This window comes from Triticum dicoccoides, chromosome 3B (assembly GCF_002162155.2).
Source record: "Triticum dicoccoides isolate Atlit2015 ecotype Zavitan chromosome 3B, WEW_v2.0, whole genome shotgun sequence".
Taxonomy (NCBI): Eukaryota; Viridiplantae; Streptophyta; class Magnoliopsida; order Poales; family Poaceae; genus Triticum; species Triticum dicoccoides.
The window spans coordinates 601,295,018-601,308,743 of NC_041385.1; the positions used below are offsets into that span (position 1 = coordinate 601,295,018).

The following is a 13,726-nucleotide window of genomic DNA, read 5'->3' on the forward strand; positions in this document are numbered from 1 at the left end:
AGGGGTGGGAGGGGGGAGTGTGTCTGCCCCCCTCAACGGAGAGTAGGATATAGGTGGTATTTGAATTCGAGGAAATACATTGGTTGTCTCTTATTCCCTTTATATTCCGCAATTCACACTTGCTATCATTGATATTCCGCAAGTCACACTTGCTACTGGTTCGGTAACAAGAGTTAGGAACTTAGGATCATTGGGGTGATGTGGACAGTGGTACGAAGAGATGCAAAGAATCTATAGCTCTACCAACTGAAGATGTCAAACCATTCAATTGACATATAACCAGGCCACATGCTATATTAAGAGTGTTAGGGTCAACGAGGCGAAGTAGATGGCGGCGGGGAGCGACGAAGGACACATACCCAATCTAGTTGCCACCATATGAGATCTGACCATTCTGATCTCGATCTACGTCATGGGAAGAATGGATCTCAGAGGATGTCATCGAGTCATCGTGCATCCATCTTACAAGTTATGTTTCAACATGGGCCCAAGGTCATGCCTTAACAAGAACATCGTGGTTGCTCAGGTAACAGCATCGCCGCCACCATGGTGTGGAACTTTGATCTGGAGGTGTTGGAGAGGCACATGACGAATCCCAGTGTGCCGGTTCTTCTGCAGATGAAGAATGATCTCATGGTCAAGTTTAAGAAGAGGGGGGAAGTAATGGTGTAGCATGCTCCAGCTTCATACTAGTATATGGGTAATACATTATGAATCCATCCATCTATGTGCATTTCTATTACCTAACTCTATCTGTCTTTTGAAATAAGAGTACACAGTTGCAAGACACAGTGCTGTGAAATCGGTAGAAAGAACAAAAGAACATTATGCGCATTTCAAAATGCTCGTGGCTTGTTAAAAAATTGCCGTCAAAAGAAATTTGTTGCTTCATCTTGTCATAGTACAATTATACTTACAACTGGAAAAATTACAGACCAAAGAATATTGGCTGGTTTAATCCTATCATCAGGTATATAACCAAATCACCTCCTTTAAAAGGAGACTTATCTTTTTCTTTTGGACTGCGTTGGGAAAAAATGGAATGAAAACTAGACATTATCCTTCCACTTCCAGAGTCTGTTGCCCTGTTTGAAACAGGAGCATCAGGCCGGTTTTTAACCGTCATCCAAACAAATCTATGCACGATTCTTGACAACGTGATGCATATACGTTTTTCTTTGTAGAACTGGCATGCACATTATTGTGTTATTTGTGGAAGCTCACACTCCGTGATGTGCCTGCAAAATGGAAGCAGGGACATACTTCAGTCTTCTGTATGAGTCCAGGGCTAAAGTGCGTGTGGGGTATGACCGATTATGGGTTGAAAATATACTTAAGCTCGACTCTTAAGATGGTTCTATGTATCTTATGAGAAAATGCAATAGAACTTCTGTAGTTAAACAACAATGCATCATGTTTATTCGATTCCATTGTTGTTACCTAACAGGAAGCCACAATGGGATATCGTCACTTTGTATTGGCCTTGACATACACACCTGTTCTAGGCCAAAATTTGGGATATGAAAGATTAGAAAATGACCACTGTGTGTGAAGAAGTGCAGTACCTTTACCCTTATTCTTGTCCGTTGGTAAAAGCTCTTCAGCACCGATTTTCATGTCAGCATTAGATGAGCGCCTCTTTGTCTTTCTGTTTAGTGCCTCAACTTCGACAATGAAGGTTCCACAGACAGGACGATGATCTGAAAATCGGGACTCTCCACGGTAGTAGGACAACTGTGAAGTGCCGTCACCTTGCCACAATATTCTATCACACCTGAAGAAGTTCAATTACTTAAGATGTATGCAATGGAATGCGTCGAGCGCCGAATGGTTCACAAGCATAATATCACAAACTGGAACTTTAATACGTTAGCTTATTGTATGTATATCAGAACTACTGTGTGCGGCATTTATTTTACTTATTTACTTTTGCATGGAAGTACTTAGAGAGCTATTGCCACTTGCAGTGAACGCCAATGGTAATGTTAGACTGCATGCTCGGGCCTCTTTGGTTCGATTTCAAAGAGTTTTTCTAGGATTCTACTCCTTCGGAATTTTTCTTAAGTGGGGTGTTTGATTTGTGGGATTGCAACCAATAGGACTTTTGAACTTTTTTTTGGTGGGTTCTTTGTGACTTCCCAGTAGAAGTGTGGAACAATAGCCAATTGTCGAGCCGTTTAGGATATATTGTACATTTGACTCTTGTCAATTCGCATGCTTAACGAAAAGATACGCAAAGCTTTTGTGCATGTTCCCTAAAAAAAACTCTTAGGAAGATTTCTATGTTTACCTTATGGTGGAATGAACAGCCGCTAGGATTTAAGATGGCATGAAAATAAAGAAGGCCTTAAGTTTGTGCCTACAGCAACAGCTGAATGGAATATTATGACATTACGCTTTCTCTATTTCCCAGACAGGGCTTCCTTGATATGGAACTACTTAAAATTGTACATAGTTACATACCATGCTGGCGTTCTCCTCTTTTTGTTTGATGTTGCAGTCTCACCAGCATATGCATCCGAGTTAGAGGAGTACTTGTATGTGGGAGCAAAATATATCTTCCCCTCATTCCATCCCCTGAACACTCGTCCGGCATCTCGTTCAATTTTTAGCTGAAGAATGAACATACTGAATATCAAGGAAGGGAAAATTTGCAGAAGTGGACAACTATGGTTTGGGCGCAATAAGGGAATCATTTGAAAGATTTGATATCACCTTTTCGGATTTCTTTAGTACTCCCTCCGTCCGAAAATACTTGTCATTAAAATGGACAAAAAGAGATGTATCTCGAACTAAAAGACGTCTAGATGCATCCCCTTTTAGCCATTTTAATGACAAGTATTTCCGGACGGAGGGAGTAGTACCAACTTTTTAGCAAACAGATAATAAATGCATTTGTTTGCCGTCTTTCAGTGAGTAGTTCAAATTTTGATTCATAACTAGATTGATTCAACTAATACAAAGTTACCTGATCCTTTTCGAAAAGGGCATCCCAATTATTTTCCGTCAAAAGCCTTTTTGTATCTTCATAGCTCAGTGCAATACGGTAGTTCAAATCCCCAAACCATATCACCTTACTGAGATAAAAGTGCATTAATTAGTTACAGAATATTAAACTGACAAGGGACAGATGTACAATCATATATATCACCAGATTCTTACTCATGCTCAAGAATTTTCTCAGGAATTCTTCGCCCAATTTTCCTGCAAAGCCTCGAAAACAGTGTGAGCCGCATTATCTCTAGAACATCAGAGTTTCTTCTGAATTCGTCCCCTTCTTTCTGACCTGAAGCCAAATGGCTGCAGATGAAACAAAAGCTTGTCTGGTGCACTGTCATGCTTACTGATATACATCCCTGCAGTAGAAGTGTATTCAGGATACAGACAATTAGTTACAGCAATACTTCAATCTGATTTAGTCCTGACCTTGTTTCCAAGACAGCCCAGAATTCCTCGCCCTATGCAAGACGTTCTTAGATGGCCGATGTGTTGTACTAGTTCTTTCTTTACCCACACAGTGACAAAAATTCCAACCATTTGTTTGCATACTATGAGGTTATATTTTAGCTGATCCCTTGCGGTGGGAGCGGAAGTTACTTCACTTAGCACAGAGCCGCAAGAATCCCTCGTGTTCTCTTTCTCTTCCTCTCCTGAGGAATCAGTCTCGCCAGCATGTTTTTTCGGGCGCCGAAAGCAAGCATCCCTGTACGATGATTTGATCATTTCTGCTGGGCAGTTGCAGGCCTTAAGCCGTTTTCTCTGCATTGGCATGAAAGGTTTTCTAATGGCTTTGAGGGAAGATTTCTGGAAGATTGTGGAACCACTTGCTGTTTTTGTTAATTCAGAGAATGAAGTGTCAAGGCTTGAAGAAGCTCGAGATGAAGTAGAATCAACAGATGGAGATGTCGGATGCTGAAAGACATTGGTATCATTATCAGCTGGCCAGTTTAGTGCTTGGTTTATAAGAACAAGCCACCTTGCAGCTGGTTCATTGTCTTCTATCACAAGCACATTACCAGCATTGAGAGGAACAATTTCCTGAAAACTGTTCAAAGATTAAATAGACAGAATTGATGTCATGGAGATCAATGTTAAAGGGAAAAAATCCACTAAATACTCTTGAAACTCAAAAGTAAACCAGGAATCCAGGATTAATTGCGCTGAATACAAATACTAAACATGTTAATGATATTCTACTACCACACCAATCAAGGATTACTTTTAACTTTTTCAGCTATGCATTGAATCCTGTAGATGAGAAAATTAATATTCATGCATTAAACATTATGTGTGTGTGTGGGGAGGGGGGGGGGGTATATATAACACAGGCAGTGTAATTAGTAATGTTGGCAGGGAATATTCCTGTATCTATTAAAAGATCAGTGCAAGACCTACCCCAACACATAAATATCTGAACGATCATCAGGTGGAACAAAATCATCCATGTTCAGTTCAGCAGTAGGTGCTTTCCCACCGACGTTCCAGGTAGAGACAAAAATTCTGTTCAATGAAAGTAGAGTGGAGAATCTAGTATGTTGGCAAAAAAGGATGGGAAAATGACAGAATATGAAACTTCCATTGTTGTACCTGACGGGCTCAGTTGTTCTATTAATAGAAGAAGGTTGGGCCAGGAAATGGCTGAGACGTATGCTCTTAACTCCTGGTTTGAATGAAAGACAGACAAGAAACCAATTAAAACTAACATTTTACATCTGTACAATCAGGTAAAAACACATGATTTTACATGTTAAAGTACCTGAAAGTGTTCTCAAGGGGGAAGCTGATACTGTCTTAGAAGGACTTGGTCCAAGCTCATGTGCTGTAATATATAGGAGCATACGGCACATTTAATTCCTGCTATTATCTCAAGACAAACTAAAGATTTCTGGATAACTGATTAATGGGATTAGCTACCTTAAGAACTGCGAGGCTCATTTAATGACTATTGTGGAGCTTCATCTTAATCTCTATATAATTTAAGACTGAAATGATGACATGTTTTTGTTCTAAAAAATGATGTCATGTTTCGAAAATGGAATGGTAGGTGATACTCCCTCCGTTCCAAAATAGATGACTCAACTTTGAACTAACTTTAGTACAAAGTTGGGTCATCTATTTTGGAACGGAGGGAGTAGTTTGGATTGCAGGTTTGTCAATCAATTTTGTCGCATCATACTTTTGGGTAAAACTCGCCCCTATAAATTTGAAGTGGTTAAGACATCATCCGGAACAAATACTTGCGCGGACAGCCACTCGCTTTTTGCCAAAAGTCTGGAGGCTCTCAGTTCTGGCAGTCGATCGTCCAGCTTCTTCCGGTTCTCCGTATCGGGACCTCCATCTCGGTGGGCTCTAGAGCTTCGACGCTGTTCTGGTTTGATCGTTGGGCCGGAGACACCCCCTTCGCGGCTCGCTTCCCTGGCCTCTTCTCCATCTCCGTCGACCCCGTGATTTCTGTTGATAGGGCCCTTCTTGACTTAGGGCGCCTTGCTTTCCGGCGGGCCTTTGGCCCCATGGAATCCGCCGCCTGGTGTGAGTTGCTTGACTGTGTTGCTCTCCACGAACCGTTGGTGGATGGTGGCCCTGACCTGGTGCGATGGCGCCTTGAGCCTTCGGGCCAATTCTCCACCAAGTCGCTATACCTGGCCATCGCCCCATCTGCCGCCCCCCTCCCTCTTTCGATGGTTTGGTCCATCCGCCTGCCTCTGAAGATCCGCATCTTCATGTCGCAGTGGATTCGCGGTCGGATCCCGTCCGGGGTGGAGGTGCGCAAGCGCAATGGCCCGGGTACTGGCATATGCCCGCTCTATGGGGTTCCTGAAGACTCGAACCACATTTTCTTCTCCTGCATTTCCGCTCAGTTCCTCTGGAGCTGTTTTCGCGAAGCGGTCGGTGGAGATTGGTGCCACACCAACTTCCCGGACTTATTTGCCGAACTCCAGATGTCCCCCGCGACTTCTCGCCACATTAGGTGGCTTGAGATTGGGGTCCTCGCCTGGACCCTCTGGACTGTCCGCAATAAGCTAGTGATTCAGCGCACTCCTCTTCGTCGGTCTACTGACGCTCTCTTCAAACTCTCGGGTTTCTTGCAGCTTTGGCGGCCGCTTAGCCGCCCCCTGGACCGCGACGCCATCTCAGCCTTCATCGCCGACCCCCGATCGATGGCCGTTCGCCTGTCACCGCCGCCCCCGCCGCCTCCGCCGGAGCCAGACTAGGCGACATCTTCGTCCGGCGTGTTCTGTCCTTTTTTATTTCTGGGCTTGTTGAGCTGTGCCCTCAGCAGAACCTTTGTACTTGATCGTGAGACTTGGGTGTGTGCGTGTGTGTGGACTTGATTCTGTATGTGTGCTCTCTGGCGGTTTGCTTTATCTATAAAGCGGGGCGAAAGCCTTTTTCGGTAAACTTGCTCGATTAGGGAACAATTTGGTGAAAACATTGCTTCACCAAAGTTACTTTTCAATTGTTAAAGAAGATTATTATACGCTTTTAATTTTGAGCTTTGCAGAATAACAGGCAGGAGTCCTTTTTTCCCCCCAAAAAAATCATGATTTAAAGTTTTCCAATACTGGAATAGTATTTACTAAAGAAAGGTTTTAGACTCATGTCCCGTTACAATCTAAAACATGGGATGAAAACAACGTCCAAAGGTATTTTCATGTGTCATGGGGAAAGTGAAGGACAAAAGGCGACCTGCATTGCAGCCTGGACTGTCGGTCCTCTTTGCAGATTTCTTCTCCTTGGCACCGAAAAGTTTAGGGCGACAACCCTGGAGTACAAATGTAGTTTGCTGAAGACAATTTTTTTTCATCTCTGCATAATGTGGTTGCGGAAATAGAATTACCATCTCACCTTCATTTTTTCCTCACCGGGGGAGGCCATCGCTTGTTGAACCTAGCAAAGGCCTTTTTCTTTCTGAATTTCAAGACCGAGCACCAAATTCGACAGTCAAATGTTAAAGAACCTGCAAGGAAATCATGGCAGTGTTCACATAGGTAACACGGAACTAATCAAAACGCAAATTTTAACCAAATTCTTGCTGCAATTGCGTTCAGGTAAGGTAACCAACCAGCCCGCTGACAGAGAATGCAGATACACGAGAAGATACGATCCGACGGATCCCAAATAGGCAATTCCGCAACGTATGTATACACCCACCTTTAGCCTCGAGGGAACCTCCGGATCCTGGCGCTCCGGCGATCCCAAACCAAAGCCCTCGGCCAACCCAGCCAAGAAGCAGGCAAACCCCCCGTACTACTCCTGCCAGAGCAGCACACTTGGCGGCGGCGCTTGGCGAGCCCTCGAATCCGGCAATGCGTGGGGGGAGGAGGCCGGCGAGGGACGCAGGGCCATCGGGGACCGCCTCTCCCCTCCGTGGACCTCCCTTTAAACCAATGCGGGAGACAAGTGCAGCGGAAGGAGAGAATAAATTATGGGACGTACACTGTGGCAGGCCGTGGGTGGTGTGGCCCGACGGGGAGGAGAGGAATGCGTTCGGATTGGACGATCTACATCTAGTAGTACCATCTCTCATGCGGCGGCGGGTTGACCGGAGCGGCGAGTTAGAGGCGCGCACGTGAGGTGAGGCGAGGCGAGGCGACTGGATGCGTCCGGAGCGGGGGAGACGGGAGATGGTGGTGGTGGTGGGGAGAAAGTGGGGGAGGAGTCGGAGGACACCGTGTCAGCGGCCGAGTTGCTTTTCCTTGGATTTGGATTGGATTGGACGTGGGTGCTGCATCGACGTGAGACCCCATGATTCCGTTCCGGAGCCGACAGCAAAGGGACAGACGTCGACCTGCTCTCCTTTACATGATCCCGGAATCAATCGGGCGAGAAGGATATAATTCAGGCGAAAAAAGCTCCTGCATTGCAACCGAAAAAAACAAATACCACACGTCTCTAACACAGCAATCATGACTCAAGATCTCAATAGGTCCACGTCCTTTATGACAACATGGCATCTTATCAGTGTTGATGTTTATCCTTCTTCCCAACCTCGTCCACGGACATGCGTGCTTGTAGTCGTCACTAGATGGTCTACGGATCTGGATGTAATTTTTATTATTTCTGATGTTCGTTGTACCGCCATGATTAAAGATGAATAGATTGAATGTTTTCCTGCAAAAGAGAAATAGATGATTTCTTTCGTCTCCAATCTATTTTGCTGACGTGTTCATTTTTAATCTGGATCGGAAACCGTACGAAAGAAAGACGGGTCGTGCACTACTGATTAAGGTTGCATCCTAAACAACATTTAAAAAATTATTAATAGGTATAACAACATCATATTCATATTCTACACATTTTTCTAATCAATTTTCATGTATAACATATCAAAATTGGAGTTAAGGTTTAAAAGATATGAATATTATTTAAAAGTATTATAATTTGTTCCCAAACAGCAATTAAAAATGAATAATGGGTAAAAATAACATCATATTAAGATTCTACACAATTTTTTAGTCAATTTTCATATATAACATGGTTAATTTGGAGTTACGATTTAAAAGATATGAATATGAATATTTTAAAAAACATTTGAATAGACGGACGGCGGGTTTATTAACCAAAACCTCAGGGGTTGTTCTATAAATAGCAAAACGGTTTCTATCCCCACTTAAAATAAGACCACGGATTGGTTAACAGAAATCTTAGGGGTGTGTGTCCAAAACACGAGATATTTTTTCTAGTCTCACTTTAAAACGAGACCACGGGTTGATCTCAGGGAAGTAGGGGGTGTCTGCAAAAGTGGCGATGGACGGCCAGAAACACTTCTCCCTTTATTATTAGATAGAGATTTGTCAGTTTTCTCGTTAATCGCGGGGTGGGACAAAGAAAATAATATCAAGAAAACAAAAGCCAGTACAATGAACAAACAACTAGACACATCACGACCAGCAAAAAATAAAATTATATTAAAAATCATACTAGCTTTCTTCTTCCTTTGATTGTATAAGGTTCGGCGGAGGTTGAAAATTGCACTGAACCAATAGTAAAGGAAAAAGACACCTACACACACCATCACCACGCCAAGCTTCCAAAATTGCAGTAGTCAATCGCCCCTTGAGATGAGAACTATAAATCGTTGAAGCGACATTGGTTGGAGCATCACCTCATGCGAGACATGCTGACAATCCATCACCATCAATTTAGAGGGCATCTCACAAATTATTACAATATCAACTTTTAGCACTAGACCCAAAGCAGTCTCAAGTTCACACATTACAAAACAATATATGTTCTCAAGCAGTCTGGCACCTTACCAAATCTAATTCAACTTCTCAATAGTGTGACTCTCATGAGACCACTTGGAAACCTTGATCATAGCTCCAGTACCAAGTAAATTAAACTTGTCAAAAATGGTTAGTTTCACCAACTTGACCATACCGAGGAATCTCATAACAAAAGCTTTTCACCCTGTTGCTTTCCTCTTCATTGTCAATTTCAACTAAACATTCTGTTGAACCCTTGCAGAATTCGTGTCTCATGAATCTCACTAGAAGTAACTTCAATTAAAGCCAAAGGGTTGACATGCTTGGTGTTATTAATGTCCGTAGTGTTCTGTATCAGTAGGCACTCCAGACCTTTAGCAGCAAAACCAACATACTTAGCAACATGTTTGATCTGCTTAAGGCAAACACAATCTTCAGTCAGGTGTGACTCTTTTCCATGCAGGATACAATGAACATATTTTATGCAATCCTTGTTTATATGCCCGCCTTCCATTCATTTGGAGCAAAATAATCTCTATCCACCGGTACCTCCTTCACCTCCACTCTTAGGTCCAGGTTTTTTACCCTTCAATTTGATTAAGAAATTGATGGCCACCAATCATAATAAATTGGGATTTTCCACTGGTACCAACCCCATTGTCACCTAGCTCCTGTCTCATCCCCGATTTGGTCAAGGAGACATGACCTAGATTGGCGATCTTCATCATATGTGTTGGAGTTCGAGCCCGACAATCGAGAAGAACCCTTGCCACTTATGACAGGAATTATTTTGGCATCTATCCTCCACCCACCTAGCTTCATATTGTTGGAAATATGCCCTAGAGGCAATAATAAAATGGTAATTATTATATTTCCTTGTTCATGATAATTGTCTACTGTTCATGCTATAATTGTATTGATCGGAAACCGTAATACATGTGTGAATACATAGACCACAACATGTCCCTAGTGAGCCTCTAGTTGACTAGCTCGTTGATCAACAGATGGTCATGGTTTCCTTACTATGGACATTGGATGTCATTGGTAACGGGATCACATCATTAGGAGAATGATGTGATGGACAAGACCCAATCCTAAGCATAGCACAAGATCGTGTTGTTCATTTGCTATAACTTTTCTAATGTCAAGTATCATTTCCTTAGACCATGAGATTGTGTAACTCCCGGATATCGTAGGAGTGCTTTGGGTGTACCAAACGTCACAACGTAATTGGGTGACTATAAAGGTGCACTACAGGTATCTCTGAAAGTGTTTGTTGGGTTGGCATAAATCGAGACTGGGATTTGTCACTCCGTATGATGGAGAGGTATCTCTGGGCCCACTCGGTAATGCATCATCATAATGAGCTCAATGTGACTAAGTAGTTAGTCACGGAGATCATGCATTACGCAACGAGTAAAGTGACTTGCCAGTAACGAGATTGAACGAGGTATTGGGATACCGACGATCGAATCTCAGGCAAGTAACATACCGATTGACAAAGGGAATTGTATACGGGATTGCTTGAATCCTTGACATTGTGGTTAATCCGATGAGATCATCGTGGAACATGTGGGAGCCAACATGGGTATCCAGATCCCGCTGTTGGTTATTGGCCGAAGAGATGTCTCGGTCATGTCTGCATGATTCCCGAACCCGTAGGGTCTACACACTTAAGGTTTGATGACGCTAGGGTTATAGGGAAAGTTTGTATGTGGTTACCGAATGTTGTTCGGAGTCCCGGATGAGAACATCATGAGGAGTTCCGGAATGGTCCGGAGGTGAAGATTTATATATGGGAAGTCATCGTACGGTCACCGGAAGTATTCAGGGGTTGGCCGGGAGTCCACCGAGAGGGTCCACCCTACCCCGGAGGGCCCTATGGGCTGTATGTGGAAGGGAACCAGCCCCTAAGTGGGATGGGCGCCCCCTAGGGCCCATGCGCCTAGGGTTGGGGGGGCCTAAAGGGGGCGCCCTCCTTGGCTTGGGGGGCAAGCCCCCTCCCCTTGGCTGCTGCCGCCACTGTAGATCTCATCTAGAGGGGCCGGCCCCCTTCCCCCTCTACCCTATAAATAGAGGGGAGGAGGGAGGGAAGCAGCACCACATCCAAGGTGCAGCCCTCCCCCTCTCCAACACCTCTCCTCCTCCGCTTGAGCTTGGCGAAGCCCTGCGGGAGAACCGCTGCTCCAACACCACCACGTCGTTGTGCTGCTGCTGGAGTTGTCTTCCCTAACCTCTCCCTCCTCCTTGTTGGATCAAGGCGTGGGAGACGTCACCGGGCTGCACGTGTGTTGAACGCGGAGGCGCCGTTGTTCGGTGCTAAGATCGTAATCGACCACGATCTGAATCGCTACGTGTACGACTCCTCCAACCGTGTTCTTGCAACGCTTTTGTTTCACGATCTTCAAGGGTATGAAGATGCACTCCCCTCTCTCTTGTTGCTAGTCTCTCCATAGATTGATCTTGGTGATGCATATAAATTTTTTAATTTCTGTAATGATCCCCAACAATGGTATCAGAGCTAGGTCTATGCGTATTTTCTATGCACGAGTAGAACACAAGTTGTTGTGGGCGTCGATTTTGTCAATTTACTTGCTGTTACTAGTCTTATATATCTTGATTCGGCGGCATCGTGGGATGAAGCGGTCCGGACCAACCTTGCACGTACGCTTACGTGAGACAGGTTCCACTGACTGACATGCACTAGTTGCATAAGGTGGCTAGCGGGTGTCTGTCTCTCCCATTTTAATCGGATCGGATTCGATGAAAAGGGGTCCTTATGAAGGGTAAATAGCAATTGGCATATCATGTTGTGGTTTTGGCGTAGGTAAGAAACGTTCTTGCTAGAAACCTATAGCAGCCATGTAAAAAAAACTTGCAACACCAATTAGAGGACGTCTAACTTGTTTTTGCAGCATATGCCATGTGATGTGATATGGCCAAAAGGATGTGATGAATGATATATGTGATGTATGAGATTGATCATGCTCTTGTAATAGGAATCACGACTTGCATGTCGATGAGTATGATGTTGGAAATATGCCCTAGAGGTAATAATAAAATGGTTATTATTGTATTTCCTTGTTCATGATAATTGTCTATTATTCATGCTATAATTGTATTGACCGAAAACCGCAATACATGTGTGAATACATAGACCACAACATGTCCCTAGTGAGCCTCTAGTTGACTAGCTCGTTGATCAACAGATGGTCATGGTTTCCTGACCATGGACATTGGATGTCATTGATAACGGGATCACATCATTAGGAGAATGATGTGATGGACAAGACCCAATCCTAAGCATAGCACAAGATCGTGTAGTTCGTTTGCTAAAGCTTTTCTAATGTCAAGCATCATTTCCTTAGACCATGAGATTAGGTAACTCCCTGATACCGTAGGATTGCTTTGGGTGTACCAAACGTCACAACGTAACTGGGTGACTATAAAGGTGTACTATAGGTATCTCCGAAAGTGTTTGTTGGGTTGGCATGAATCGAGACTGGGATTCGTCACTCCGTATGACGGAGAGGTATCTCTGGGCCAACTCGGTAATGCATCATCATAATGAGCTCAATGTGACTAAGTAGTTAGTCAGGGGATCATGCATTACGGAACGAGTAAAGTGACTTGCTGGTAACGAGATTGAACGAGGTATTGGGATACCAACGATCAAATCTCGGGCAAGTAACGTACCGATTGACAAAGGGAATTGTATACGGGATTGATTGAATCCCCGACATCGTGGTTCATCCGATGAGATCATCGTGGAACATGTGGGAGCCAACATGGGTATCCAGATCCCGCTGTTGGTTATTGGCCAGAGAGCGGCTCGGTCATGTCTGCATGATTCCTGAACCCGTAGGGTCTACACACTTAAGGTTCGATGACGCCAGGGTTATAAAGGAAGTTTGTATGTGGTTACCGAATGTTGTTCGGAGTCCTCGATGAGATCGCGGATGTAACGGGGAGTTCCGGAATGGTCCGGAGGTAAAGATTTATATATGGGAAGTCCAGTTTCAGTCACTGGAATAGTTTCGGGGGTTATCAGTATTGTACCGGGACCACCGAAAGGTGTCCGGAGGTCCACCGGGTCGGGCCACCTGCCCCGGGGGGCTTGATGGGCTGAATAAGGGAGGGAACCATCCCCTAGTGGGCTTGTGCGCCCCTCCCCAAGGGCCCAAGGCGCCTAGGGTCGAAACCCCTAGGGGAGGGGGGCGCCTCCACCTTGCTTGGGGGGCAAGTCTCCCCCTCCTGGCCGCCGCCCCTCCCCTCTAGATGGGATCTGGAGGGGGCCGGTCCCCTCTCCCCTTCCCCTATATATAGTGGGGGTTTTGGGGCTGCCAATGACATGAGTTTCCCTCTCTCCTGGCGCAGCCCTACCCCTCTCCCTCCTCATCTCTCGCAGTGCTTGGCGAAGCCCTGCTGGAGTGCCACGCTCCTCCATCACCACCACGACATTGTGCTGCTGCTGGACGGAGTCTTCCCCAACCTCTCCCTCTCTCCTTGCTGGATCAAGG

At 44.7% G+C, this 13,726-nt stretch overlaps 1 protein-coding gene across 6 annotated transcripts; it reads right to left on the reverse strand.

The window, feature by feature from the left end:
- Window positions 1–216: 216 nt before the first annotated feature.
- On the reverse strand, window positions 217–7,639 carry LOC119277361 (type I inositol polyphosphate 5-phosphatase 10-like). 6 transcript variants are annotated; one of them, XM_037558645.1, is made up of 13 exons: window positions 7,153–7,639; window positions 6,847–6,958; window positions 6,688–6,763; window positions 4,757–4,819; window positions 4,588–4,660; window positions 4,396–4,500; window positions 3,427–4,045; window positions 3,163–3,356; window positions 2,969–3,077; window positions 2,464–2,612; window positions 1,572–1,774; window positions 1,441–1,496; window positions 513–612 (listed from the first exon to the last, which is right to left on the reverse strand). In XM_037558645.1, exons 2-12 carry the CDS (start codon window positions 6,874–6,876, stop codon window positions 1,468–1,470), a joined length of 1,650 nt encoding a protein of 549 aa, XP_037414542.1. In that variant the 5' UTR covers window positions 6,877–6,958; window positions 7,153–7,639; the 3' UTR covers window positions 513–612; window positions 1,441–1,467. The 6 variants fall into 6 exon arrangements, with proteins under 6 accessions (XP_037414538.1, XP_037414537.1, XP_037414542.1 ...); XM_037558644.1 differs by lacking the exon at window positions 513–612 and adding an exon at window positions 695–1,238; XM_037558641.1 differs by lacking the exon at window positions 1,441–1,496 and having other exon boundaries at window positions 217–612.
- Window positions 7,640–13,726: the final 6,087 nt, after the last annotated feature.

What these genes read in the sequence shown, in the direction of transcription:
- LOC119277361 (XM_037558640.1), bottom strand. Translation starts at nt 6,876, where the DNA reads ATGGCCTCCCCCGGTGAGGAAAAAATGAAG. An exon ending in AGAACAACTGAGCCCGTCAG is followed by an intron (nt 4,501 to 4,587) that starts GTACAACAATGG and finishes TTCATTGAACAG; the next exon opens with AATTTTTGTCTCTACCTGGA. An exon ending in AAGAGGAGAACGCCAGCATG is followed by an intron (nt 1,775 to 2,463) that starts GTATGTAACTAT and finishes GAACTTCTTCAG; the next exon opens with GTGTGATAGAATATTGTGGC.